Source organism: Hypoxylon fragiforme (assembly GCF_022984875.1).
Source record: "Hypoxylon fragiforme strain CBS 206.31 chromosome Unknown GGS25scaffold_4, whole genome shotgun sequence".
NCBI classification, from domain to species: domain Eukaryota; kingdom Fungi; phylum Ascomycota; class Sordariomycetes; order Xylariales; family Hypoxylaceae; genus Hypoxylon; species Hypoxylon fragiforme.
This window is the reverse complement of record NW_026054759.1, coordinates 2,880,435-2,907,833: the sequence shown is the minus strand read 5'-3', so window position 1 is coordinate 2,907,833 and position 27,399 is coordinate 2,880,435. Positions and strand designations below refer to the sequence as shown.

General features: G+C 46.9%; 7 protein-coding genes across 7 annotated transcripts; 1 reads left to right on the top strand and 6 right to left on the bottom strand.

The window, feature by feature from the left end:
* Positions 1-4,119: 4,119 nt before the first annotated feature.
* GGS25DRAFT_520930 (uncharacterized protein) lies at positions 4,120-4,656 on the bottom strand (the record flags this gene model as incomplete). Its single annotated transcript, XM_049263972.1, has 1 exon — positions 4,120-4,656. The coding sequence occupies one exon, from the start codon at positions 4,654-4,656 to the stop codon at positions 4,120-4,122; it is 537 nt and encodes a 178-aa protein (XP_049118097.1).
* A 536-nt stretch (positions 4,657-5,192) lies between these two features.
* On the bottom strand, positions 5,193-6,791 carry GGS25DRAFT_487533 (uncharacterized protein). The gene has a single exon (XM_049260724.1). It carries the CDS (start codon positions 6,131-6,133, stop codon positions 5,642-5,644), a length of 492 nt encoding a protein of 163 aa, XP_049118096.1. The 5' UTR covers positions 6,134-6,791; the 3' UTR covers positions 5,193-5,641.
* Positions 6,792-14,592: 7,801 nt separating this feature from the next.
* On the bottom strand, positions 14,593-17,443 carry GGS25DRAFT_246685 (uncharacterized protein). Its single transcript, XM_049257168.1, has one exon. The coding sequence runs from the start codon at positions 17,111-17,113 to the stop codon at positions 15,038-15,040; it is 2,076 nt and encodes a 691-aa protein (XP_049118095.1). The 5' UTR covers positions 17,114-17,443; the 3' UTR covers positions 14,593-15,037.
* A 231-nt stretch (positions 17,444-17,674) lies between these two features.
* On the bottom strand, positions 17,675-19,253 carry GGS25DRAFT_531055 (uncharacterized protein; the record flags this gene model as incomplete). Its single annotated transcript, XM_049265457.1, has 2 exons — positions 18,602-19,253; positions 17,675-18,549 (listed from the first exon to the last, which is right to left on the bottom strand). The coding sequence occupies exons 1-2, from the start codon at positions 19,089-19,091 to the stop codon at positions 17,675-17,677; spliced, it is 1,365 nt and encodes a 454-aa protein (XP_049118094.1). The 5' UTR covers positions 19,092-19,253.
* An 889-nt stretch (positions 19,254-20,142) lies between these two features.
* On the bottom strand, positions 20,143-21,401 carry GGS25DRAFT_246616 (phosphoglycerate mutase-like protein). The gene is made up of 2 exons (XM_049257166.1): positions 20,731-21,401; positions 20,143-20,627 (listed from the first exon to the last, which is right to left on the bottom strand). Exons 1-2 carry the CDS (start codon positions 21,275-21,277, stop codon positions 20,407-20,409), a joined length of 768 nt encoding a protein of 255 aa, XP_049118093.1. The 5' UTR covers positions 21,278-21,401; the 3' UTR covers positions 20,143-20,406.
* A 1,825-nt stretch (positions 21,402-23,226) lies between these two features.
* On the top strand, positions 23,227-24,028 carry GGS25DRAFT_520925 (uncharacterized protein; the record flags this gene model as incomplete). The annotated part of the gene is made up of 4 exons (XM_049263971.1): positions 23,227-23,239; positions 23,483-23,635; positions 23,691-23,756; positions 23,898-24,028. 4 exons carry the CDS (start codon positions 23,227-23,229, stop codon positions 24,026-24,028), a joined length of 363 nt encoding a protein of 120 aa, XP_049118092.1.
* A 1,149-nt stretch (positions 24,029-25,177) lies between these two features.
* Positions 25,178-27,393, bottom strand: GGS25DRAFT_246565 (Phosphotyrosyl phosphatase activator). Its single transcript, XM_049257165.1, has 2 exons — positions 26,067-27,393; positions 25,178-26,008 (listed from the first exon to the last, which is right to left on the bottom strand). The coding sequence occupies exons 1-2, from the start codon at positions 27,087-27,089 to the stop codon at positions 25,655-25,657; spliced, it is 1,377 nt and encodes a 458-aa protein (XP_049118091.1). The 5' UTR covers positions 27,090-27,393; the 3' UTR covers positions 25,178-25,654.
* Positions 27,394-27,399: the final 6 nt, after the last annotated feature.

The window sequence follows — 27,399 nt, the reverse complement described above, 5'->3', positions numbered from 1 at the left end:
ATTACTCCGTCCTATATTCAAGCATAAAGGGGGGCATGTGCAAATACCGGTTTCCAGGACGAAGGAGGCACACCAAGTCACAAGACCAAGATCTAAACTCCGCGTTTATCATGAGGCACTTCCTTCCAACTTCCTTCTATCCTAGCCCTTCATGTGAAGAACTCAGCATGGGAGAGCCATAAGCCAGTGTTCTCACAGAAGTGCCCTTCTCAGCCACACACGTAATGACGCAAAAGTGCCTAGCGAATGGCCTTGTTTCACCCCTCGACGTGTTATATGGTCAGAAAATTACCCCGTGAAGATAGATGCGGAGGTATATCGCCTTGGTTCATGCATATCTTACTTTATACGTGCCTGGAAGTTAATCTAAGTAGGCGAACTGGTAAACTAGAGTCTAGAAGTGCCCGCCATAGAATTACATAATTGGGTGCCAAATAAAAGCCCCATCGGGGGATTAAGTAGATCAGTACCTAGGTACGTAGGTATCGAATAGGAAATGCTACCTACCTATAGGGATGAATACGACGCAGCTGAGTCTAACGGTAAGGCACTGAGTCTCAGCCGCCCCGGCTACTTCCTACTGCACACCAACACATACGCGACGCATGGCTCGTTGGAACTATGTCATATCCTAGAATAGAACCATGTCTTATTCTTGCATCTGTTCGCAGAAACTTATATTTTGATATTACGATCTCAAGGAAGCAGGAAACGGGTATATGCCTACCTAGTAGGAAGGCAAACATGCTTGTACTGGCTTGTTGAGAGCGGAGACAGTTCAGTATATCGTCCCGTCGTCCCTTATACCCCGCTGACTAGTGAATAGCCATGGCCTTCCCATGGCCCTGAGTTCCGCACGTTACTGTTGTCGCTATAATACTAGTAGTAGGTATAGGACTAATGGCTCCCAAGACGTCGAACCCCTCGTCAAGGGAGATGACGCTTACTACAACTATTCTGGCTATTAGGTACTCGGACGCGTCAGTTGGAGGCTATGGGATCTATGCCCGTCTACCTACTAGGTACTTAAGTAGGTCAGGTACCTAGGCAAGGGGCTAGGATTGGATCATCTATTATGACTTGGGTGTAAAACTCTGCGTTTCCTAGTAATGGACGGGCACTATATGGCTTTGCCTCGGAAGCGGTGAAGAAATATGAGATTTTGAGTGGTGCCTTATACCTTTCAGGCGTAGGTATGTTAAGTATAGCACGGGAGGGAGTAATATCAACATGGACACCTGCCAAGTGCTGTCAGTAAGCTAAAGCGGAAACCCCTGAAGCTATTTTGACTTCTTCCCAAGCCTTGCCCCCCTTTTTCAGTCACTTCATGCACCCCAGAAAATTCTCAAATTATGGAGACGAGGAGGAGGAGGATTAGGGGGGCGGAAAAGTTTACATGAATTAGAATATCATATAGTACAAGCCGTGTGGTAGCTGCAATCTATTTTCAATGGAGATGTAACCAAAACATCGAATTAAATCCCACATGGGACTCCTGACCTAGCCAGCCAGCCAGCCAGCTTGCCTTTCTGTCTGCCCTAGGCAGCGCTCCTCGGGGCCGGCGGCTAACCCCAGGTTTTCCCTCAGCCTACGTGTCGTACCCAGTAGCAGGGTGTGCGACTTGACAGGCCCCATCTCGGGTTTGCATGGTATACATACCGCAGCCGAGATTTCCTCCCGTGGCGGAAAATCTGCTACCTACGCAACGGGTGGTAGTTAAGGTACCTAGTAAGTAAGTTGCCAAATTCTCACCACACACCCCGGTGGCGAGCGTTCCAAACATCCCAAGCGTTCGGTTCCAGGGTCCTACAGGATAGCTACTAGCTAGGTAGCTCCCCTTGCACCTAATGTCATTGTCTCTCCAGCGCGTCCCGACGGGCTCTCAGGGCCTTGGCTAAACTCGCCGGGTAAATTCAGCAACGGCAACAGCTCGACTGCGCGCCTTTTACCCGGTGGAGATGGAGGGAGGGGTGTGGGAAAACTAAAGATGAGCTCTCTTTTTATCTCTCCAGCCTCTTTTCACAGCCTCCCTCTCTCTCCCTCTCTCTCTCTGTTCCCATGCTTTCTGGTTGTATCTGACCTACATAGTAAGTATTACACCTTGGCTTTGTCTCCAACGACTGGGGGGGAGTTACGGATCACAGCCGGGGGCAGCGGGTGGAGGGTTACTCCCGCAGGAACGAACACGGCATTCGTGAGAAAGAAGAAAAAGTTTAAAGTGTCACTGGGTCTCTGTTCTCCTCTAGAAATATCTCCGCCACTGCTACTGTCGCGTTGTTGGATCGTTGGCTTCCAGGGGGGGCGTGTTGTTGTCGTAGTTTGACGAATGGAGGAGGACTAGGTTGATAGCTACCTCAATGCTTAGTCGGCAACAGTGGGAAAGCTTCCTGAATCCCCCTTCTTATTTTATTCTATTGGAAAATAAGATAAAATAAAATAAATATTCTGCTCTTCCCCTTCCATCGATATAGGTACGTAATTCTCCTTGGCCTCTTTCTGGGGTTCGGGCTATGATCTAGCAGCGTCGTGGTATCGCGGCCTCTCAACAACATCATCATAACCTCGATCAGGTGCTTGGAGGGACGCAAGTTCGAGTTCCGGACCGACCTAGCCAAAAACATCATCCGCGGCTCGTATGTGAATACCCTAGCATGGTAAGGTAGGTAAGTAGGCTTTGAACTGTCTCAGGCGCGACTGACACACCACGAGGGATTCTAAGTAGACATGCGATGGAGCGAGCAGCAATGGCAACCGGCGGTGAAGAAAATTTTCGCAGTCCCACGAACACAAAAATCTATATTAGTGTTTTTGGTGATGCACAAGACATATGCCCCGGGTGGGCTAGGCTAGGCTAGAACTTCGACCCTCTGGTTTGGTCGCTTGTTCCGTTTCGTTTGGTCTGGTGATCCGTTTCCCCCGCGTCTTCGCTAGAGCCTCACTATAAGACATCGAGATGGTAGGGCACCAGATCTGGAGAACCTGTTTGACAGGTGGTAGTGGGTAGCTACTAAGGTAGGTTAGGTAGACTAGGTAGGTAGGGAAGTAAGTAGGTAAGGGGGGGTAAGCCCTTAAGTTAAGTCAGCACACCCTCACACCCTCACTCCCGATAGTGAATCAGTGTTTCAGCGAGTTTGCTGGCACACCCCCTCCAGAATACGTAGAATTGCTGTCACGCGGTGGGTGTGAGACAATTATTGACAACTCAGCCTTGAACAACTGTCTTCACACCCTCAGAAGGCTCAGAAGGCTCAGAAGGCTCCTACCTCTAAGGGGCAAACGGCAATCTCTCAGCCCTGTTTTCTTGCCTTTCTATCGTATATCTACCATCAGGTAAGCTAGTAGATCCTTCGGTAGCTTAGGTAGTATCGTGTCTCGGAGAAGACGATCTGGCCCTGACAGCCACCTGAGTTCCCCTCGTGTAACCCCGCCCCGCGACCCCGACCGTAATGAGTCTCCCAACCCCCATTACCTTTGACGATATTATCTAAGCGTGGTATTCGATTTATAGACCCCTATTGGATTGAGTCAGTTCTGCGTCATCCATCAAGACATCGTCAGTTCGTAATCGGCGTATTACTTTCACCGCATATTACGATGTCTTCACGTTCCAAATAGGTATGGCACGATTAAAATGAAATATACCTAGCTTTGTACCTAGATAGTTCTTTTATACCTGATAAAATATAATGATCAGCTAACTTATAGAAGCACGTAGAGTATACATTTACGCAGACAAAGGAGTTGGCTTTGGGTGCCTAAACAACAATGAATATACTATGCCTATAACTTTACCTAAATAATAATCCTAAAATTAACCCGCAGTAGCTAGGTACCCAAGAGATACCCCTAATACCAATTCCGAGTTCTCCAGTGCTGACACTGGGTAGGTAATGGGTACATCCTTTCATGAAGGCCGGTGAGTGAGTGAGTGTTGATGTTTTATCTTTAGAAGCAAATACCCCGCGAAAAGGAACAGTGACTGGACCCACGCTCCAGAGTTTCGATACTGGTAGCTAGTGACTCTCCCTCTTCTTCCTCAGTAGTCCTCATCAACCCCGATGGGGATAGTTATCAACGCCGTCCTCATATAATGCACCCATCTGTGCGCGCCCCTCTCCTCTATCTCCTGCGTGCCTCACGGAATTCTCTAACGATCTCTTCATCAATTTCCGATTGGCTGTAGCCGCGTGATAGAAGATATTCTCTTGGATCCGGGAGCTTTAAGATGTTATAGGCTTCCGTGATGCTCACCTCGCGAGGCGCTCGCCAGCCCAACTGCGCCGCCACGTGGTACGCCTCGATACTGATGGCTGAAGTCGGCTTGTCCCAGAATCTATGGGAGCCCGGGGAGAGAAAGAGGGTCGAGCCAACTATCGTTCTTTTGGGCATTTCTTGCTGAGTTGTGGGGAAATAGTCGCCGCTTAAGGACGACGACCTCTCGAGAAACATACACATCGTCTTGGGAGTATCAAGAAAGTAATGGCGCCAGATCTTTCTCCGTATCCACGGTGGTAGTTCCTTAAAACGTGGAAATTCATCACAAATCGGGCGTTGGCAATTCCCTTGGGAGAAGAATAGTTTAAATACACCCATGACTCCCAAGACTCCTAAAATGCCTGCGGGAACTCCCTGGATTATGTTTGAGTAATAGTCCATTTTTGTCGTCTGTTTTTGAACGAGAGCTTGAAGTGGTATCTAGTGATGTTTAGAGCGCAGCGTCTGGTCGTCTGGCTTTGGTCGAAATGTGTTACTGGGGATCCCCTGAGACTATATACGCCATCGCCCCCTTTTGTCTGTATTGGGGTCCATCTAGGTATTGGTATATATGCCAAACGCTTTTGAAACATGGAAGTGCATGGAAGATGGTGTTCTTTGAAAGGGGCTGACAATGATATGTTAGTGAAAGAAAGTCAGACAAGTCTTTTGTTTATGAAGTAGCGTGAACTATTAGGAAGCGACTAGCGATGAGCTCAAATCGATTCATCACTGCTACAGTGATAATAGTGAGTGGGTAGAATCCTGGGGCGGTTCATTTACTGGTGAGAATAGCTTGGAATTCTATAGCAGTGCTCCTTTGACTGCTTTTCATGGCTACCGTACGGTCTGCTGAACCTGGACAAACACCTACACATCAATATTTTTCCTGTGAACGAGATTAAAGAGAAAACGATGGCCAATTACCCTTTCATGCGCTTGTCTACGGCGAGAAAATACTAGTTTTCACCTATGATATGTTATCCAGTAGCTTTGTCATCACGGCAACTAGGTATCCTGCAACGATCTTTGAACACCTTAAGTCATCCTCACATACCTGGCATGTTTGCAGAGGCAGAGCAATCAACATTGAACGTCTCGCTAGATGCTAGGCTAAAGGCTAAAGAAAACCGTACCGAAAGGACCCCCCTTTTCCAATTATTGTATGCCAACAAGTATCACCAAATCCGTTATGTATCCCGACTTGATCCCGACTCCATAAACCAACCAGAGGCTACCTAGTACCTTGCCAGCATATATGCCTACTTGCCTACCCAATCCCAAGCTCAGATGCCATTATTATTCAACATGAAACGCCATTTCTCATTCCCATTTCTTTAGGTACCCACCCCACCCCATCCCATCCCACAAGGTTTACACAACCCCGTCACCCCTCGCTAATCTGACGAGCGTCCTCCTCGGCCTCCTTATCAATCTCATCGACCTCATCCTTACTAAACACCTCGCTAAACTTAATCCACGGCCCATGGACCAGCCCTGTGCCAGCGCCCACCAGGATACCCAACCCGGTCGTCGGGATAGCGACGAGACCACTAACCAGAGACCCGACCGTAACTCCCAGCCCGCCCGCGATTCCCGCGCCGATGCCGGCCCCCGCGGCGCCGCCCTGCATCCAGCCGGCCTCAAGGCGCTTGGCGGTCTTGAGCAGCTTCGCGGCCTTGCGGTCGAGCTCGCGCGCGCGGAACTTGATCTCCTCGGCGGCGGCCGGGTCCTCGGTCTCCTCGGCCTGCTGGTGCAGCGCCACGGACTCCTGCTGCAGCTTTTTGGATTCCTCGATTCGAGTGGTGATCTCTTCGAGGAGCTTCTCTTTCGTCGTCGGCCGCTTGGGCTGGGGCGGCGAGCCGCTAGCGTCTGCCATGGATGATGCTTTGACTGACTACCTTACTATGTAGGTACTTAAGCTAGGTAGGTAAGGAGGGCCGACACCAGCCTCGTCCGCTGGTTTATAGAGCAGATTCCTTCTTTTGGAAAGTAGATAGGCTGAATAATGTAAGTCGTCTTCCGGTTGTGGCTTGTTTGGTTTATTACTACCCTAGATAAGTGAGGCTGATGTGGATGATGGAACATTCAACATTGAATTTCATGCTGCTGGTGGAGAAAATATTGTTGCTAGCTACCTAGTACCTAGGTAGGTACGCCACATGGTCCTCCTGTGTGACGTCGGATAGCGGCATGATAGCTTGAATCGAGATTCATCACACACATTAGAGAAAGTACTGATACTGTAAATTGAGATGATGTCAGCTATGTTGTACCTTACCTATTGTACCTACCTAGGTAGGTAAATAAATTAAATGACGGAAGGCTTCTAGGCCTTGAACTTTGAAGCCCTTCAGGGCTACATAGTATCCAATGACCTTTACATAGGAACTGCCGCCGCTAAATTAGGTGCTTATTTACATACTAGCAGTTGCTGTAGCGGTGCTCACTGCTCATAGCCCTGGAGGTATGTACATGTAGATGGATCTAGTTTGCTAGGTTTTAACTCGGATGTGCCTCCCTAACCTTTAGCGTACCTACCTCATAATAGCAATAAGTTGGAGGTTTATTAATAAGGTTACATCCATGTATGATAGTTCGTTGATAAGTTTTACTTCCTAAGTACCTACATAATAGGCGGCCCAGGTGGAATGACCTTCTAGATCGGAGCGTTTGACCTTGTCTCCATCTTAAACCCTGTAAAAACCCACTTAGTTAGATTACCCAAGCAAATTGTATGGCGATCATATCTTAAAATATGAATTATGAATGGTTATATACACTGTATTACGTATATTAAACCTTTTGAATTAATTCTTTTATTTTGAATACGTTCTTTAAATATATAGCTATATAAGTGCAACCGGTATCAAATGAAAGCGCATTGAATTATGAATCTATTGATACCGGTCTCGAATTGATGAGATATCTGGTTGTAAAGTTATTCAAGTAAATAAGCTAGCTGGGAAGGCGGGCGTACGTGATCATCCTTGAAGCCAGTGTCAAGCCACGCCTGCACACGATCGCCTAAGGGCGTCACATGATAAGATGTCACATGATCAATTGTCACATAATATCTCACGATATATATATCTAAATAACTTTGCAACCAAGTATCGCATTCATATTTAACTTATATAATTTAATTAATAATTAAATTCTCTTTTAATTGATACCGGTTGCATCATTATAGCTATATGTTTTAAACGTTTAGGTTGGATATTAAATAATTAAGGCTTTAAGCGATTGTATGTTGGCCTTAAGGGTGATCACGTGCAATCCAAATAACCGGCGTTTCACGGCCCGAGAAGGCTCCAGATTTAAGGTTTTAGGGCCCGATAGCAATAATAGATACAATATATGTAATTACCTAGGATACTCATACTTTAAGATATGATCAGCACACAATTTGTATGGGTAATCTAACTAAGTGGGTGTTTACAGGGCTTAAGCAGGGTTTAAGGTGGAGACAAGGTCAAACGCTCCGATCTAGAAGGTCATTCCACCTGGGCCGATAGGGAGTCTTACCAGTCCTTTGGGCAGGTGGGTGGGGTACTATCCAGTATCATGGGTATGATATCAATTCATTCATATCAATTCATATCAATTGCATAAGATGTCATTTATGTAACACACAGGGATAATCTATCTGCACCAATCACCGCATGCCTACAAGTTATGAAACACATGCAATTGATAGCAACATTGATAGCATTGATAACGTTATAAAAATAAAATCAAAATCCATTTCCATTGATGAAACAAACCTTGTCACTGTTGTCAGCCCAGTGACCAAATTGGCGGGTCCACCTCATCTTAAATATTGCAACTCATTTACTTATTTTTATCAAAATTGTAACATCAAACATCTATCATGGACATCTATGGGTACTGAACTTGGAAGTAAAACAAATCTCGTGATCGTCTCAAATACCAGATCTGGGAGCCCGGTGAAGATTCATTGGAGTTTCCGAACCGCTGTTCGCATTAGCTTGGTCTTTTTTACTCATCCATGGATATTCATCACTTGACATAATGGACAAGGTACAGTATTAACTATCCACCTCTACATACTAGTAAGTTCTCCCTTGTCTGTGTGTAGTTATTCTTTATTATTTTTATTGACTGAATATTTTATTGATTTTTTTATTCTCGAATATATTGACTATATTTTAGCTGGATACCTAAATACCTACCTAGGGCAGTATACTAGGCAGTATGAACCTTGTCACTGTACTTGAATACTATCCTACGGGTCGTTGGATATCTTCCGCGGTCATAAATCAAAAATCAATAGTGCGGAGAACTGACTACACTTACATCATATTAGGTAGTAGGTAGGACGTACACTACCTACATTGTTTGTCAACGATAGCCCTATCCCAAGTCTCTAATGGTATCTACTAACCTAGGTAGACTCTGGTGTCAGGATTTCGACTCAATCTCTCTCAAGCTATCTGGTGAGCTTCTGTGGCGAACAACCTCTTTCCCAGGCTCGGCACGCATAGTAGAGTCTGGGGAAACTGGGGTACAAGTTGCACTCAGTCATAAGGCTAGGTAAGTTTGATGGTCTACGTTATGGTAACCTACATCCATTATTTCAAGATATCCACTAACAATGCTATGCAGATCACTGAAATATTCATGAATATTATCTCTGAATTAAATATATAAAATATATAAAATACAAACGATCACGATAAAATAATACTCAAGCAACTAAGTCCCAACTGGGCGGCCAGTGTGCTAGGCAGATTCTAGATGGGTACGGTACTCGTTTCACGCGCCAGTCTAGTACCTATGCCATAATCCTTACTCTTAGGGTTGCGGAATGTATTATTCAAACGTATTATTCGCGTATTATTCAAATATAATATTGCATTTTATTATAAAATGCAGTGGGTCCGAAATGGAAAAGTGGATCGGTACATAAGTGGAGTAAATTTTACACCAAAATTTGGTGATATTACCTAATTTTACAAATAACTTATCTAAGGCGCGCAAATCTCGATATATCGTTTAAGTGATCCGGCTGAACTAAGCTTTAAAGATTGCGTTAGACTTTGATTATAATATGCTCGAAGAGCATAATCAAATAAGCGCCTCATTACATAAGGAAAATGGTAAAATTTCCCATATATTAAAATTCAATTCGAAATATTTTTCCCATATTATTTTAAGTATTGAAAATTTGTTTACATATAAGTATATATTAAATGTATTAGGCTAGGGTGGTCACGTGACCCACTTTTGAATAATACGGTATAATACGCATTTTACAGGGGTTATGAATAATACGCGCATTTTATTTTATAATGCGCATTTTACGCAACCCTACTTACTCTTCCTTCGAAAGCTGGGTACCTATGTAGGTACCTACTTACTAGGGACCTAGGGTCGATAGAATTAGTACCAGCGGGCTCTCAGACTTCCTGATGGGGCCGCTGGGGGGCGGGTGTGCTTCCGACGACAGGGCCGCCTTCACTTGTCAGACCTTAACCAATTTCCTGGCTCACTCGCTTTACCTATTCCGAATCATTTTCCGGAATGATAACTCCAAGGACCTTCCAAACCTCCTTCTAGAAGGAAATTCGAACGAGTTTAGGGCCTTGTCTTGTACATGGTATGTATTTGGCCGAAATACCGAAATCGTTGTTTGCAACACAGGCGGAACAGGGCAGAGAGTCCTTCCTTACACTCCTTCTAGACTGTCCCACCACGATCGTTTCTCCCTAGGGCCGTGAAACTTCCGTCATAGCGAAGCAAGGTGGGCCAACCCATCTTAAAGATTTCAGACGCCATGCCAGAAACAGACTTTCTCGCATGAAGGACGTCGTGCTTGATCAAAAAGCGCCCAGCCAAAAAAATCCGCCCGTAACCCTGTCATCGTCACGATGACCGCCCGAACCCCCTTGCATGAGGATGCTTCCCCCAAGCCTTGCATCTCATCCCGGGGGGGTCGAGCAGCGCGAATAGTTCCATCGCGATTTAATTACTATCCGGCAGTCTCATCATCATGCGACGCTCTGTGCTACTAGGAGTCTAGGACACCGCCTCTACGTACCTGATTTCCCACCAAGTTCATGGCACATTAAAAATCGGGAATTCGTCGACCCAAGGCCGTGGGCTTGGTTAACAAAGGTGTGTGTGGGCGTGTGTCAGTTGGTACCTACCTACAATTACCTAACAATCGTTGAACCAGATGCAGTAATCCCCGTCCTCAGTCCCTATCGTTCGGTGAGAACTTAAAGAAGGGAAAACAACGGGGAACATTGGCGATTATCGACCCAGGCCATGTTAAACCCAACGTCGTCCTTGCGCCCTAGGCCTAAGCATTACCGCGAGGCTGGGTACCTAGGATGGTAGGTATCCAGTTACATATTGTCTTCATGCTCCTCAATGCAATACTACGCAGAACGAAGGGCACATGATTGAGGAGACTGTTTCATTTCTTTCTCGATGAAGCTTGTCTGGTATTGAGCTACCTACTATGCACCTACGTGGGACCGTACCTAACATCTGGACTGACTGAATAGACGATCTGCATATTATGGCAATATGCATACCTACGTGCTTACGTACAGTATAACGGTGCCCTGCTAATCTAGACCCTGATAAGTATTCCGAGTCGTGTGGGGGAGATCTACGACTGCGTGTGCTGGATATCCTGAAACAATCTGCACAGGGCAGTCAATATTACAATATGCCTCACGAACTGCAAGGCTCAATTCAGAACATATCGTCGCTTCCTGTCTACATACAAGTACCATCATATGTAACAGTGGTATCATACAGCACTTACTCCGCATAAACGGTCCGTCACATGATGGCCTCTCGGGCCTACGGAAGTCCTACATATACCAACATATAGCTTGCCTGGTCGATATGCATCCTACACAACCAAACGATAAGTTAAACGTTCATTTTATAAAGCTGGTCGAACCAAAGGAGCTCGATGTGGTATGAACGTGTTAGTGGTTAGTCGCAACCTTGGAAGGCAGTCAACCACGGCAAGAAATATCATGTTCGAATCCTATGGCTCCAAAGAGGCAATGAAACACAACTTTGCCTCGATAACATCTGCAATAACTCTGGGGATAGGGACCGGGTATCCATGTGAGAATCTCGAATGTCCCCTGCTCGAGGCATTCTTTAGCTTCTTTTGGTCCTCTACACTGAGTCTGCAGTTGTACTTTGCTGCTAGTGTAGGTGAGAGAGGTCCTAACGTGTCCACCGGTCGCTCAAAGAGGAAGGTAGATTTGCGATGGCCTTAACGGATTAGGGAAGTTTGAGCAGTTTGGGCAGTTTGGGCAGTTTTGACCTAGGTATTGCAAATGCAACCCCCGGATGGGATCCCCCAAATTGGAAACCCGATAAATGCAACACGTAAGACTGATGGCTCTTCCCGTCCCGCCTTAGACATCGATTGAGGCATGTATGAACAATGTACATAACTACACCTGGGCAGGTAATCAATCGTCTTTCCATGTAACCCTAGAATGGTCTCGGTCAACCTAGGTGTGAAGGCGGGAGACCGTGCTTGTTCTATCCCCTGGAAGAGTCGAGTATTAGTTACTAGTAGTACAATGAATTTCTGATAACACATAACTAACTAGGTACCTAAGGATAACTGTCGTTCATTAGAATATACCGAGACGCGTCCGAGTTCTTTACTGTACGGTAGTACCTACGATTATAGGTGAGCTCCGATTGGTTTCCATCCAGCTGTTCCTGCACCATGTATCCCCCGGATTTGCAATTTAGCATGCATGTACCTAGCCTTAGTAGCATGTGGTGTTACCGCTGCAGTGGGCGCCAGCAGAAGATAATCGCTGATGTACCTGTATGTAATATGTATGACGGAAATCTGCTCTCTTACATCACGCTGTGTACCTACCTACACTAGTACCTTGCCTTAGTTGACGTGTCGTTTACGTTATCTTAGCTGCTTGCAGTCCAATGAACCAAGCACATCGATTTTTGCGTGCGTGGACCACCATCAATGACACGAGTGCCCGTTCGCTGCTGACCGCTTAAGTTTGAGCGTTGTGGCATATTACCTACATAACAGGTACTGTACCTCATGATAAGCTCGCTCGAGCGATCGATGTTACATACGAATGAGAGACTCGCAGGTTGCAAGTTACAGCACTAAAACAATCCACGCCAGTGATCGCTTCACTCCGCTTCCGCGCCAGCTACCACACTGTCGGGCCGATCCACATCTACCTGACCCAGACTCCAGAATACTTACCTAAGAAGGTATTTGTATTGTACGATTACGATATCTCTGGGCCACGAAAAAAAGCCCATCTAATTTCCCCAGAGAGGCCAGAGCAAGTCTCGTCCAGCTTCCATCTTCATGACACGTCACATAGGAGTGCACTGGATAAAGCCAAGATAACATAACAGTACCCAACGATATCCGTGCCATCCTAACGACGTCCATAATTCCAAAACCTATCTTACCTAGGCATGTACATAATACATACCTAGTTATCCTCCAAGGAAAAAAAAGATCCCAAGACCACGACGAGTCGACGACGGTACCGATAGCGTGGAACCCGCGCCAAAGGACCGATATTTTACATCGGGGGGCCATGCTCCCGGGCTCTTAGCGTCTGTTGCTAGGTAGTTAGTTACTAGGTTAGGTAGGGTAGGTTGTAGGTTGAGCGCGGTGAGGGCGGGCCTAAGAACCATCTTGCTGTGCCGTTTCGTATCTCGTTATTAATATCTACAGTTAATTACCTCATAACATAGGTAGGTGCGTGATCAGTGCTCGACAAGTTGGCATGTAGTTAATGCATGCGCGTGTCTAGGGCTTTAGGTAGGTAGGTATCTATCTGATATCTGATAGTTATCTCGCACCCATACAGCTCGTAGCTATCAAGCCTGTCCTACGGCGTCGTAGGTATGCAGATAGACGCGTAAAACTAAAGGCAGCGCAAATCGCATATGAGCGATAGCAACCTGCATACCTCGGTAGGTAACTAACTATACTACATAGCAAAACACGGGTAAGAAGCTCAAGCTCAAGGGAAGGGAGTAGTTACCTAGGTAAGCGAAACGCGTCTGAAAGCTGCTCGCGCCATACCTACCATAGCACATGACACCATCCCCGTCACAGACCTAATACCCAACTACCTATACAGCCGCGTTATAATAGGGCACTGAGCAGCAAAACCCCCCCTTCCCCTTTCCCCTTCTCCGTATGACCTCTTCACCCCCTCACCCCCCTGTGTTCTAAAGTTTCCAGGCGGAAGAAACTCCGGACGACAGTGCGTTCCACGATCATCATCATCATCATCATCATCATCATGTGTTCTCTCTCTCTCCCTCCTCTCCACCCCCAACAGACACAGCGGTAATTGATAAACGAGCGACAGGGAGAAGGGAGGGCAAGGGTTTAGTTAAGTGTGGTTGGGACCAAGCAAGGGAGGCAATTTTAACGGTCGTTAGGCCCGGACGACACCGGTCCCAGGGCCATGGCTTGGGAGAAGGGGGGGGGGGGGGGGGGTGGAGTAGGTAGGTACCTATGTAAGGTCGCTGGAGCTATGCACAATACAATAACTACATTGTCACAGACAGACAAGCTTTGATACGCTGTGTAGATTTGCATGTCCAGGTGCTCACTTGCTTCAGGGGAGGAGGGGGGGGGGGGCATGCCGGGGGATAGGGGAGATTATGAAAATCAAAGCGTTTCTATTTCTGTTTCTATTTTATATTATTTTATCGAATAACTATTTTATCTATAATATTTTTTATTTTATTCTTGAAAAGCCCAAAAATAATAATAATAATAATAAAAGTAAGTATTATTCGGGATATTACCGTCGACCCCTGACACACTCACTCACTCCACCATCCATCACCGCCCAAAGCACCCCATGCTGATGAGGAAAGCTCTTGGCCGCCTCGCTTCCAGGGTCGACGAAACACGTTGGGCAGCTGTGGAACGTCCTGGAATGTTCGTCCGTCGTAAATGGTGTAACTAACTTGCTAGCTGCTAGCGAGCAGGGCAGGCAAGCGAGCAAGCAAGCACGGGGCAGGCAAAGTTACATAGTGAGAGACGGCCCGCTTTGCCTACTGTACCTAGGTAAGCAACTGCGCCTCCGTCTCGGCCGAAGACGAGACGCTTTGATCAATGAGCATTATGCCTGACGGCACAGCGTGATATTACATAGGTATGTACCTAGGCACGCAAGAATGGACGTGCCTCATGTACACAACCCTCGATGACGCGTTGTCGTTTATTGAAGCTATTCCAAGTACCGCGTGCTATGTAGGTAATTAGCTAAACGACGGAATAGTCCTGCCCTGGAACCTGCCTACGTAGGTAGTGCCAAGCGCGTATACCTAATTCTAACGCGCCTAAAAGACACGCGAGATGCATTAATATGAATGACATAGCCTTGTGCAAGAGCAGATACCAACATGAGTTTATGTACGCAGTGATATAAGTACCTAGATATACTCCACACACAGCTCGGAGCCGTTGGCCATCTGTATGGAGGCTTGAGGCTTGTTGGTTGGTGGTCGTTGGTTGTTAGTTGTTGTAGTTGTGTGTGTGAATTCTTATGACCAGCTGCCAAGGCTGAGAGGGAGAGTAAATAATACCCAGGTACCTATGTATTATCCATCGGACAAGCATAATGCGGGCGAATAGATTGTACAGTATGCCATGATGACTCCTAGAGTCGTTCCCCCCTTAAACCATAGCCTGAATAGCTAAGTCATCGGCACCAACTCACAACCCCCCTTTTCCCCAGCTCCCGCCCACCACCTATCCCTTCTTCCTCGCCTCCCCCCCACCCCCCACACGCCGAAACTTCCTCTTATCCTTCCTGCTCATCCTCACCTTGTCCCTCGTGCCCTTGCCGCCCTCCCAGAACCCACTGCCCCTCTTCCCGATAACACTTCTCCCGCAGAACGCGCACGCCTCGGGCGCGTAGTTCTGCTCGCGGCTGCACCAGCCGCAGATCATGCGGTGCGCGCGCTCCTGGGCATGGCTCCCGCCGTCCTCATCCTCGTCGTGGCACCGGTCGCACGCGTGCACTTTCCCGCAGCACGAGAACCGGAACCAGCGGTACGAGCGGCGGTAGTGCGCGCAGGCGCCGCGGGCGGGGAGCGGTTCGCCGGCGTGGAGGCCGAGTTTTTCTTGGTTTTTGCGGGGCCCCGAGGTGGGGGGTAACCGCATGTCGTGGGTGATGGTGAGGAATTTCACTTCCGGAATCTTGAAGGTGAACTTGGCGTGGCAGTCGCGGCACACGTTAGTGATGGTGTCGCCGCGGACGGAGACGAGGCCCAGGCTGGCGGTCGAGCAGCGCGAGCACGTGGGCACGAGCGTGCTGGGGAGCATGTCAAACACGGTGCAGCCGGCGACGTCGATGAAGCCCGCCCGCACAGAGTGCTGGTGGACCATTTCGGGGCGGAACTTGGTCGTGAGTGCCGTCGCGCATTTCTTGCAGCTGCTTGCCTTCTCTATCTCGGGTCTGAGCCCGGTCATCTCGTTGATCGTACGACAGCGCTCGCACTTGACGCTGATGTTCAGAATCGATACCTGCAGCAGTTCGATGCCGTGTAGCTCGATGGACGGGAACGACATCGCGGTGCCCCTCTCCGCTTGTTGAGCGGCCCCAGAGATACCCCCTCCCCCGTTCACTGGCACACCCCCATCATCCGAGTCGTCCTCCGAATCCCAGAAATCGTCCTCCGAGTCTTCCGACTCTTCGGATTCATCGTCAAAACTCCATTCTGGAGGCCGGGGGATAACATGAATATGGCTTTTCCCATCTTCGTTGGCAACTCGAGACGTTGTTGCTTGACTCGTTGTAACATCAGCTATCGCACCAGCGCGGTTTGGTATCTTCTCAGCCTGTTTCTCTGTCGAGTGGGCTTGTTTTGCCAACATGTGTATATTCTGCGCGAGATAGTTCAGGTGACTTGTCAGAGTCATCTGTTTCTGCTGGGCAGCCTTTGTTGCGAAAAGCTCTTCCAGCACTTCCGCATCTTTCGACTCGACATCGTTCAGCAGTACCTTGAGTGGTTGTAGGGGGTAAAGCAATGGAATGATTAATTGGACGGATTGAATTCGTTGCAACCCTACAGGTAATTCAGAGCGTCGCTTCGGTTCCAGTGGTAACGTGTAAACGACCCCATCTGCCGATTTTTGGTAAGAAGGCAACCGAGACATCCGAGATTCAAGTTGTCTGATCTCTTGAGCTCGCTTGGTCTTTGCAGAGGTAATCTGCTCCTCCGAGAAAGACTCTTCTGGAATGTATGGTTTACTGAATGGTAGTGATGCCTTTGGCGGTGTAGGTATCACCGGAGACTGTGTCTCGGTTAAGACAGTGGCGGACCTATCTATGTGCCTCGTATCTTTGAAAGACAATAAGGTTACAGTCTCGGTCTTTCGTTCAGAAAGGAATGCCTCGAGGTTTTTATCCAGAGCGTTGATTAAATTTAGCAGAGTTGAGCTTTGGTTTTCATGAACAAGCCTCTCCCATCCCCTTTCTATATTAACAGCAAATCCACGTGGTATCTCCTTATTTTTTATCCGAAGAATAGGAGACCTCCCAGGATATGATGCCGGCACCTGAAGCTCGCATTCTAAATGATCCAGCTCGAAAGGGAAATCCGGGTCTGATGGTTTAAGCTGAAATAAGAGATTCGTGGTTCCGTCTCGAAGTGTGTTCTGTTTAGGAGAATATCGTCTCTTTAATTGATTCAGCTGATACTTTCGTGGATCCTGAATCTGCGATTCGGGAATCGGTTTGGGAACAACGTGACTAGCAGGAGCTCTGGTCACTGCCTGATGGCCGCCAATGGCCCCGTCGGACACATTCTGTGTCGAACTCATGAGGAAATCACTTTTGTAAAATATAGCTTAGGTCTTATGCTAAAGCGTCCCGGAGATGATAGTTATTTGGGGGAAGAGAAAGAAAGAACGTAAGGAAAGAATACAAGGAAGTTATCGTGAGACATCCATGTATTTTTGTGAGCTTCTATCTACCTACCCACCCAGCTACTCTAGGGCGATGACTCAACCCAAGATCTGAAGATTTTTGATATTACTTCAGCAGTTTTAATCCGGTTATTAGAAAAACGAAAGTTGAAGATGATGATAATGAAGTAATTAGTTCCGTTGCCACTCCATTCCATTCAGCTCCAGGTCTTTTCGATTGGTCCGTGCACCTAACCTTTAAAAGCGTGTCTTAGGTAATTACATAATCATCTTCCCTCCTCATTAACAGAAAAATACTCGGTGCCTACCTACCTACCCAGCAGGTCCCAGCTACTATCTGGGTAGGTAGGTTCCTAGATTCCCATACTTCCTGCTATCAACTGAAAACAAAATAATCTTGCAAAGCCATGAATATTCCCCTCCATAATCCACTTGTCTTGTGGGCAAGCTAGAGCATCAGAATGAGATACACTCATCCTCAATGGGGATTTCCGTGTTATACAGCGTTTTCTGCCACTGGTCCGTTACATATGCGCCTACGGTGAAGTTGAAAGACGAACGGATCTCGTACCCATTCGAGCATGTCGCATTCCTCGGCCAAATCATACGGTTGGCCTTCCTGACACGTGTCTGGCTCTGTGCTACGTTCAGGTCATTCACAAACTGCGGTCTCGCTGTAATCCCGCCTGTAGTATTGAATGCCCCGTTCAGGATATCAAGGCTTAACTCTATGGTGAAGTCAACGAATGGCGATGTATGGCCTGTGGATGCCTCTCCGGTGCTGACAGCAGAGGTGAGACGTGGCGACCAACCAGCGACGTGTGAATGGTTGCTACTCAAGAAATCGACATGTGCATGCCCGTCGGGAATTGTCATGGTGATATTGCTGTCGTGGTACATTGCACCAGCAGCTCCCACATCGGCCCCGACTGCCCAACGAAGCACTGGTTTCAGACTGAAGGCACTAGGAACGTCAATGGAGCTGGGGAAGAATGTTCCAGGGGTGAACATGTAATTGTTGTTGCTGAGAGGCGAGGTGAGGTTGAAAGTGACGGCTAGGTCGCCGAAGAACTCAGCGTCTATGTCGAACCAACAATTCTGAAGTTGAGAACTTGGAACATCGTAACTGAAGTAACCACGGATTAAAGCAGCGTCACTCAGGTATCCGTCGTTGGCCGTAGCAGAGAACGAGGATCCGTCTGAGAATATCGCCATGCCTGTAGGGAGCGAGAAGTTGGAGGCGACGCTGATTCCGGGCTCGTTGAACGTGATGTTCCCGCTATTGTTCTGCATTGAGCTCTGGACATGGGAGAAAGTAACGGCCAATGAAGCTTGTGACCAATGTCAGCATGAGAAAACTCCCGCGATATTGCAAGAACTTACTCGCTATGCTCTTGAAGTCTGTCTTCTCTGTCTGCGCCGTAACACTAGCATGTTCCTTATCCCAGCTAAGGCTGGTGACCCGGTAGAATCCTCTCTCCTTTGACGCATCACAATTCTCAAAATGGTTGGTGATCAGGTAGAAGCCACCTCCACGAGGCCACTCCGAGATAGCATGTTCAAAAGTAACTGCATTGCTAAAGGAGACAGTCACCGTATTGTAGGTGCAGGCAACTTTGAGTACTGCTCCGATGGCTTCAAGTAATACTACAGGTCTGTCGGCGAGTAGATCAATGGTAACACTACTACGAGGGTCCATGGTAGCATCAAGGCCATAATTTAGGGTAGCATTGGCAGATGGCACAATGTTTGAAAGCTTTGCCGTGTCGTAACTAGGTGCCAGGATCGGATGGAGGTCAGTGAAGTCATTCAACGTTGAAATGGCAGTGCCCGCCAGAAAGGCAAAGCAGGCCAAGCAAGTAGTCAACTTCATGGTCAATGCGATTTCTTGTCCAAGTTGTAGGGGGAAAGATGAGTTAAGAGCGCAAGAAGAGTGTCAGTTGCAGAGAGTGGTGAAGCGTAATAGCGTGTGGTAAAGAGTGATAGGAGAACCAGCAACTAGACTCGAGTGAAAGAAGCAGAAAAAAGCCAACTTATCTCTTGGTATGAAGAACAAAATGTTGAATGTTGGTTATTGGAGTTGGCCATCTACTATCAGGTGGTGAGGTAGATGGGTCGAGAATACCAATGTATTCCCCATCCCCTCACGCCGTCATCCGCCATCCAGCGCTCTTTCCTAATAACGATTATGATGGATATGTGAAACAAACTATGATTAAATTGCTCACTGTTAGAGAACCTCCTGACTCTTATTTTGGCGTTCGTGCCTGCTTGATATGACCGACGACGCCTTCATCTTCACCAACTGTCGTCACCGTAGCCCCTGAAGTCGATCTCATTTCAACACCAGGCAGGAGTAATCCAAGAAGGCCGCTTTCATGTAACAAACCTTGGAATCCATAAACAACCCTTGAGGTAAGATAAAGTTTGACCTGCCGCGTGCACTATTAAGCAAATAGGTATACCATGTACAACTGTAGGTCAATCACGCCTACTAGATACATGCAGGTAGGACACTGGCATCAATGTATTAACTTCAATGTTAGTCAGAAGAATGACGTAAAGCCTTTTCCTTCTTGTTCTCGTCAACTCTATCGTATCTATCATCGGAATGCGCATGTAAGAGGGATTGTTTCACGATACATGCCTAGGGTATCCTAGGTACGCCAGCAGTATTCTCGGTTTATTTGACAGTCTGACTGGGTTTGGCATCAGTACAACAACATTAAGCTAAAGAAACCAGGAAAGATCAATTTCTCGAGAACATCTCATAGGTACTAGCCACATAGCACCTACTGCACCGAAGAGTACGTAAAAGTTGCATGTATGCCTGCTCTTCAAATGTATTAACCAGACGATGTCCACCTGGGTACGTAAGGTACTCTAGACATGTACTGATATCATTGATGTAAGTTCATCATCCGAGTTTAAGAATCTCAAAAAGTCCCATTCTATAGAAATGCAAAAGGGGAAGGGGACTGCTTAATAGGTACGTAGCGTTTTGGTTCGTTGTCATGGTGTTTCTTCATGCTTTAACAGTAAAATACTGCTCCGAGATGCTAACATAGTCTAGCAGGTAGCAAACATGGATGGTTTTCCCCTATCCTATTTGTAATTCTTGTTTAAGTAGCGGTGGGCGGGCTTTTATAGAACTAATCCTTCCAGTCGGTTCCGGTAACCCTTCATATTCACTCGGTAACGGCCCTAGAATCATATTCTTTAGCCTCTTCGTGAAGAATAGTCTCAAATACGTCACTGATTTCCAGCTGCTCCGTATCAGTAAGAGGAATAGCGCTTCCTCGGCGACGACGCCAGCTCGGCTGGGTCTCTTTCAGGCTTGCCTCAGGATCTTGACCCGTGGGATCTCGAAATTCGTATGAACGTATCTCAGTATTGTTCCAGCCGGTACCTATTATTAATCATGAGCAATCATAATCATACCTTCCGGCAACCAATAGTCATCCGGTTCTAGCGAGTTTTGGCCCTTGGTTGGGAAGTGTGCAAGTACATACCCCTTTCCGGGCTGGCACCATCCCAATCCTGTGTCAAGAAGTGGAGAATACCGCCGTGGGTGACAAGCACAACCTGGGCGTCCTCTCCGGCTTTGTTCACGAGATCCCTAAGCCATAGTCTGACGGCCAGTGATCTCGCTTTCAGCTTAGCTGGGACAGGGTAGTTTCTGCTTCTGCTTGATTTGTCGTTCCAGCCCACCTGAACAAGACTGAAATCCACCGAATCGCCAAATTCCTCTTTCAGCTTGCTAGGCTCCGAGCCAATATCGCTGGGAAATCTGGAGATTTCCTGAGCATCTGGGAGAGCGATTACCTTCTTTCCAGACTGAACAACCGGCGCAAATGAGCGCAGACAGGTGTGCAGTGTTCGTCGTATAGGTGACGCAACGAGGTGAGTGATCTTATCATGAGCATCAAACTTTTTGCAAAGCTCATCGCATTGAGACTCCCCCAAAGGAGTCAAGTCTGGGTCTGGTATTTGCTGATTTTCTAGGCTGAGGTTGTGGTAACCTTGAGCGTGACGCACGAGATAGATGATGGGAGCCATGGCGTGAGAGGGAGGAAAATTGAAGGAACGATACCTAGGTAATTGATTAGGTGTTAGAAATTTGCGACTCGGGTAGTTTATGGTTGGTATCGGTGCCCTCCAAAGAAAGACAATACCTTATATTTTCAAGAGGAAATAGCGAACTTGAGTTATTGGTTCTATAGGCATAAGTTGCAGATGCAAATCGACGAGCCACGGGAAAGCGAAGTCAAAGCAAGATTATCGATACCCTACCTACTACATAAAGCCTAGCCTATCAAACTATCATAATAGTTTCTTTGACGCATGTTGCTTTTGTTAAAGTTCAAGATTTTGCTTATTGATGACTGTTTGCCATCCGATTGCGCAGTGGAGAGCCACGGGGGTTTGTATGAAATCTGATTGGCTATTGGCCTTGGGGATGTTGAAAAGGGGTCAACTTGAAGTACATGTAGGTATAATACATCTAAGATACTACGTAGTACTTCGAATCTGTGGGCCGTCTCAGTCCGATGTCTTCTATTTGACTCATTGTGAATTGGTAATTCGAAAAATCTGTATTGCGATATCGTCTATGCCTATGACGTGTTAGGCGAGACTAGAATAGGTAGGTTACTCACGGCGGCATGACCACTGTCTGTACTTCGTAGCAGCTTAACGACAGCTACTGGAATGCTTTAACCAGCCAAAGTTAGGATTGCCTGGGTTTGTAAAAGTCGAGATATGAACCTGCATATGTAGCCATGGAGGCATTGATATAAGTAGCACGATAATGAATTGAAAGTAACGTTATGTATGAATGAAACTCCTCGATATCTATAAATACCTACATAGTACCATGATCGGACTGTCTGTGTTCAAAAATTTCCTTAAACTTCGAATGAACCAAATAACCAAATATCCAAATATCCCGAGGTTAAATCAGGGATCCTGACAGCCTTAGGATCCCTTATCTCGCTAGATCGGCGCCAATTGTTACTTTAAGACGACGGCTCATAGGCCAGCTCGCTTAGCGCTCGGTTCTGTGGTATGAAGTTGATATTGTTCTTGATAAAAATTTTACGACGTACATACTTACTTACATATAGTAGTATGAGACTTGCCTACTATTAGTTACAGCATCTACTACCTACCCCAGAGCCTAGACTCTATGTAGACCGGAATAGCTGAGACATCTCCAGCTGTATGTACTGACATGGGAGGAACACTTGGAACGTGCTCACACAAGCGTGGGATGTTGAGGTGCGGAGATAGACAGATGCAGTGTAGCCATGCACCAAAAAGACGTTTACATTTCTAGCATCCGTTACTATGTAACGTTGACAACTTCCAAGGTTAGGTAGGTATCTATCTATCAGTATGGGCTATCTCCTTGATTTACTTGGCTACTTACTCACTTACCTGACTGGCTGCACACCTGTAACCTACATATATAGAAAACGACATATGAATATTCTAATCCGCCCCTGTGAGAATCTGCAGGTCTTTGCAGATCATGAGGGAATAATGTGACCATGTTCAAGTGTATCATGCAGAGGCTTTTGCTTGGCTCTTTTTTAAAAAACAAAAACAAAAAAAATGAGCAAGAAATTCCCCCCAATTCCCCTGAGCTACAGAGCGCTGGAGACACTGACAGACAGCTGCTTGGCTGGCCCATTTTAGCTGGGGCTCGTGCATCCTACAGTGGCAGCCGGCGCTAAAAGGGTACAGGTGCATAGGGGTGGTTGTCAAGGGTGCATAACCGGAAAGACTGGTTAATCGAATTCTCCAATTTTAATCTCGACGGTTTCCCCCCCCAAATTTACTTCCTCCTGCCTTTTCTCCTTCTCTGCGACAACAACAGAGCAACGTCACACATCACCGACTTACCCTTCGTACTTTGTTGGATTGACTCTATTGTCAACGCCTTCAGTCTTCTTTAATATATTTTAATACCTTTTTCACCTTTTTAACCTTCTCAAACCGTCATCATGCCTGGTGTTCGTAAGTATTGAGATTTCCCCTGTTTTATTTGTTCACGTACTCGCGAGCTGCCCACGCTTCATCGGTATCAACATAGCAGCTATGAGGATAGCAAATCATGTTCTAGCAATAGGCATTTGCGAATATTTCCTTCCTTGGCTCATCAAGTCGTTCATGCGATGAGCTATCAACTCTCCTCAATACCTACCCATGATTGACCGGCTTATGAGTAAACATGCTAACATGCCAATCTCTCATGCTCAGCAAAGGATGCTCTTGACAACTTGAAGAGCAAGCTCAAGAAGATCTTCAGCAAGAGCAAGAAGGACAAGAAGGCTAAGGCCACTGACAAGGCTGCCGACAAGCCCGCTGAAGCCGGTGCCGCTGCTGCTGCTCCCGCTGCCGCCGCCGAGGGTGGTAAGTTATGAATCCTGCCTTGGACATGAGAAGCAATACTAATCTCTTGGAATAGCTGCCCCGGCCGCTGCTGAGGCCCCTAAGGCAGACGAGCCCGCTGCGGCGCCCACTGACCCCGCGCGTAAGTCTAAACCCCAGCCCCCTTTTCCCACTTCCTAAAACGTACAAGAGTCAAGTGGACCTTCGTCGTACTTGATGCATATCTTTCTTCCCCCTTTTAAAATACTTGTTGATGTAATCCATGCTGACCATGTTCAAACAGAGGCTGTCGCCGCCGCGCCTACTGAGGCTGCCCCTGCTGAGGCCGCGAAGACCGAGGCTCCTGCGGCTGCTCCCGCTGCCGCCCCCGCTGCTGAGGCTGCCCCTGCTGCCGAAGCTAAGCCTGCCGCTTAAGTTGTCACCAACGACCCTTCACCTGCCCCCTCAAATACCCCGATGCGGACGATACAAAGGCTGCCCCTAATATAATGTGAACGATTGGACAAGCAAATAAATTGGTGTGTCACCTCATGGCTTGAGAAATTATGCTCTTTTGTGTTTTTACTGTTATTGCTGTTTCTGTTGCTGCTATTGCTGCTGTTGGCGTGTCGGATTACGAAACGACGACGCGGAGGATATTCCCACAGAGTTGAAGTTGCTGTTGAGTGTGTGTGTGTTTTTTTAATTAGTTGCCCGTTTGAAAGATACCCTTTCTTAATAAGGTTCCTCGAGAAAAAAGAAAAACCAAACCAAAACCAAAACCAAAACAAAACAATGCAATTATTCTCGACCTAAAAAAAAAGTAAAGTCAAAAAGAAGAGCAGGGGCCTCCCTCCCTCGACTCCCTTTTTTTATCATTCTCTTAAAAAAGAAAAGGCATCAAGCATCTAAGTTTTCTACACGTGATTCCTTAGTCATACGGACCGGGCCGTTGTTAGTATGTAGTGTAGTTTATGTGCCGATGGCAACGGTCTGGATCTCGTGTCCTACACATGGCTTGCTAAGTTTATGCTACCTGCGTACCCTACTTAGGTAGCGTTGAGGTGAATGTGATTACGTGATGATGACGCCTATTATTGTCTATTTATACACATCTATTACCTATTTTTGCCACGGGGTTGTTGAGATGGCATATAAAGTTTTGGAGGTTTATGCTTGTTTTATAGAACGTTGAAAGTTTTCCTGGGCAGTTGAAGTCTTATTTAGAAATGGTGGTAAAATCGATATAGTTAAGCTTCGGAGTGGGCATGCTAAGCTGTCATCTTATAGTGACAAGATCACAGACCAGTTGTATATGTATTGGTATCTTATAATAGGTCCGTGTCTACAAACCACCTGGCTGGTAGTCTTAATCACATAGGTACATATATAATATCAGCAAGTAGCTAAGGACCTTGGTAGTCTAGCCAGTCGCTTTGTCTGAGTATGAATTTTCATGCTCTCTCAACAAATGTGTAATATGTAGGCAGGCAGATAGGAAGCTACCTACTCATAAGAAGCAACTGATAAGGGCATCTGTGATGAGCATGCACGACTGGGGCGCAGGAGACGAATAGGAGTTTAGATAGATACCTATCTTAGACTTTTTTGTAGCTATATAGATAGATATGCATTAGAGATATCTATTCGTTTCAGCCTAGTACCCATCTATGTACTATTCGTCGGCCTTAAAAGAGGCGAGCCCCCATCGATCCTTCTCAACGTGTCGCGCCCCGACGCGCGGAGAGCTTCGGATTCCATTCATCGACCCTGGGGTATAGTGTCTGCTGGACATGCAGCTGACTAGATATGTGGATGAATGTGCACATGTCCTACACTATTGTCTTGGCTAGCGCTATTCTCTGGCGATTTCGATGAAGCACTTAACGTGTGCTCGAGCGGGCATCGCGAGGTTTCAGTAGCCTGAGTGTGCATTTGCCTCTAACATGCTAGTGGATCATAGCACCTGTCTTCTTTGAGCCTTGTGAGTACGGCGCTATTGTGCCGTATGATGATAGTAGGTCAAATTGTCCGTTTACCCCGTTTGTTTATCATTGTGCTTTACCAAGGTGCTCTGGTGGTCGGACCTTGGCCGCCGGCTCCACCGGATCGGGCATGGGAAGGGAGTGTAACGGGATGTCCGGGAGCCCGGGAGTAAGGAATGCCGGGACCAGAGGGGCCTGTCATACTCGTTGCTTGAGCCCATGGAGCAGCGGTACCGGGTCCAGTAGCCGTAGACGAAGATGGCGGCGGCGGCATCGATGTACTAGTATTAGGTTGGTTTGACATGTGAATCGTTTGTTGCGGTATTGTGGCATCTGGATCTTGTTCCCAAGAGAACAATGACCCAAAGTAGAAATGCTGTACTACTGGAAATTTGGAAAGAACTTCTGCGTTGTACATCTTGATCATTCCCTTGACACAATATTAGCGAAGATTGCAGGTGGGTAATACATCTATTGGAATATCATACCTTGTTGATCTTACCCCAGCCGTCTTTGATGCCAGAGATATCAAATAGAATAGGACTGTGCTCCCAAAACGGGCCCTTCTTAACATCATTGATAAATCCAATAGCCGAAAAGTACATATTTCTCTTCCTCTCCTGTTCAACGTATTCGGGCTTGACAACTTGTGCAGGTTTGGGTGCTCGAGGCAATGAGCCTTCAAGTGGCATGGGCTCCGAGTCCGATATGGGACGAGTCAGTTGCGCTGATCCGTAGATATATGGTTGGAAAGAGTGATCGTCTAGACCCCAAACTCCGTGGGATCCGGCCGGTTCCAATGTGTAGGTCAAGATCAGGCGCCTTACCACCCGAAGGTAGGGCTCGAAGACACCAAGTATGATGCTGCGCTCAATGTCGCCACCTGGCTTGCCATCCTTGAAATATCCGAGTTTCCATAGGGATCCAAGAAAGGCTAGGAAGCTTAACTCATGGCCTGTTCCGTAATCGAGTCTCTGTGCACTTCCAAACCCACCAAGCAGATATGACTTGATCTCGTCCATAGCACGCGGCTTCCTTTCGTACCTCGGACCAAAATTTAGCACGGAGTCAGGTAGGAACTTCTCGAGAAGTTCTTTAATCCTATCCTCTAGCAACTGGTACCATTTCCGGAAACTGATATTTCCAAAGCGTCTCGGGCCTTGATCAGGCGGGGCCTCATCAATGTAGGACTCGATTGTAGCTAATAGCGTTTGAAGTATTCGCACAGAGAGGACTGGCTGAGTCTCATATTCAGAGCCGAGCTGGAAAGTCTGAATCTTGTCCTTGCCGTCATCATCTTTAATCTTTCGAGGACACATGGCGCGGTTCAACTGCATAACGAAGATTCCAATATCGCGATATGCCTTTGAAGTCAGAAACTTGGCAACGTCGGGCCCTTCATTAATCTGCTTTACAGGCTTGATAAACATGCATGGACTCTTCGAAGGGTCCCATATCTCCAGGACGGGAAAGCTGGCGGCATTTGGTTGTGTTTGCTTAGGAGCCTCCATTCTTGAAAGGCTTCCTTTGATCTAGAAATCAGTTGTAAGTACTATGAATGGATGGCCGTCTTGCCAGTGATGTTGAATAGGCAGGTAGGTAGGTGGTAAATGTGCAGCAGTTGTGCTTGCATATGCTAATTAGAATGAGAGGAAACAAAAAGTGCAATATAGCGAGCAGCTCAAAGACAAGAATGAATTTGATGAAATATTGATGTATTGGTGTACAATGTTCAATTCGCTGGTTACTACGTCTAGTACGTAGATGATGTAGATATTAGTTATAGATGTTACACATGTAATGTATGTCTGCGACAAGACC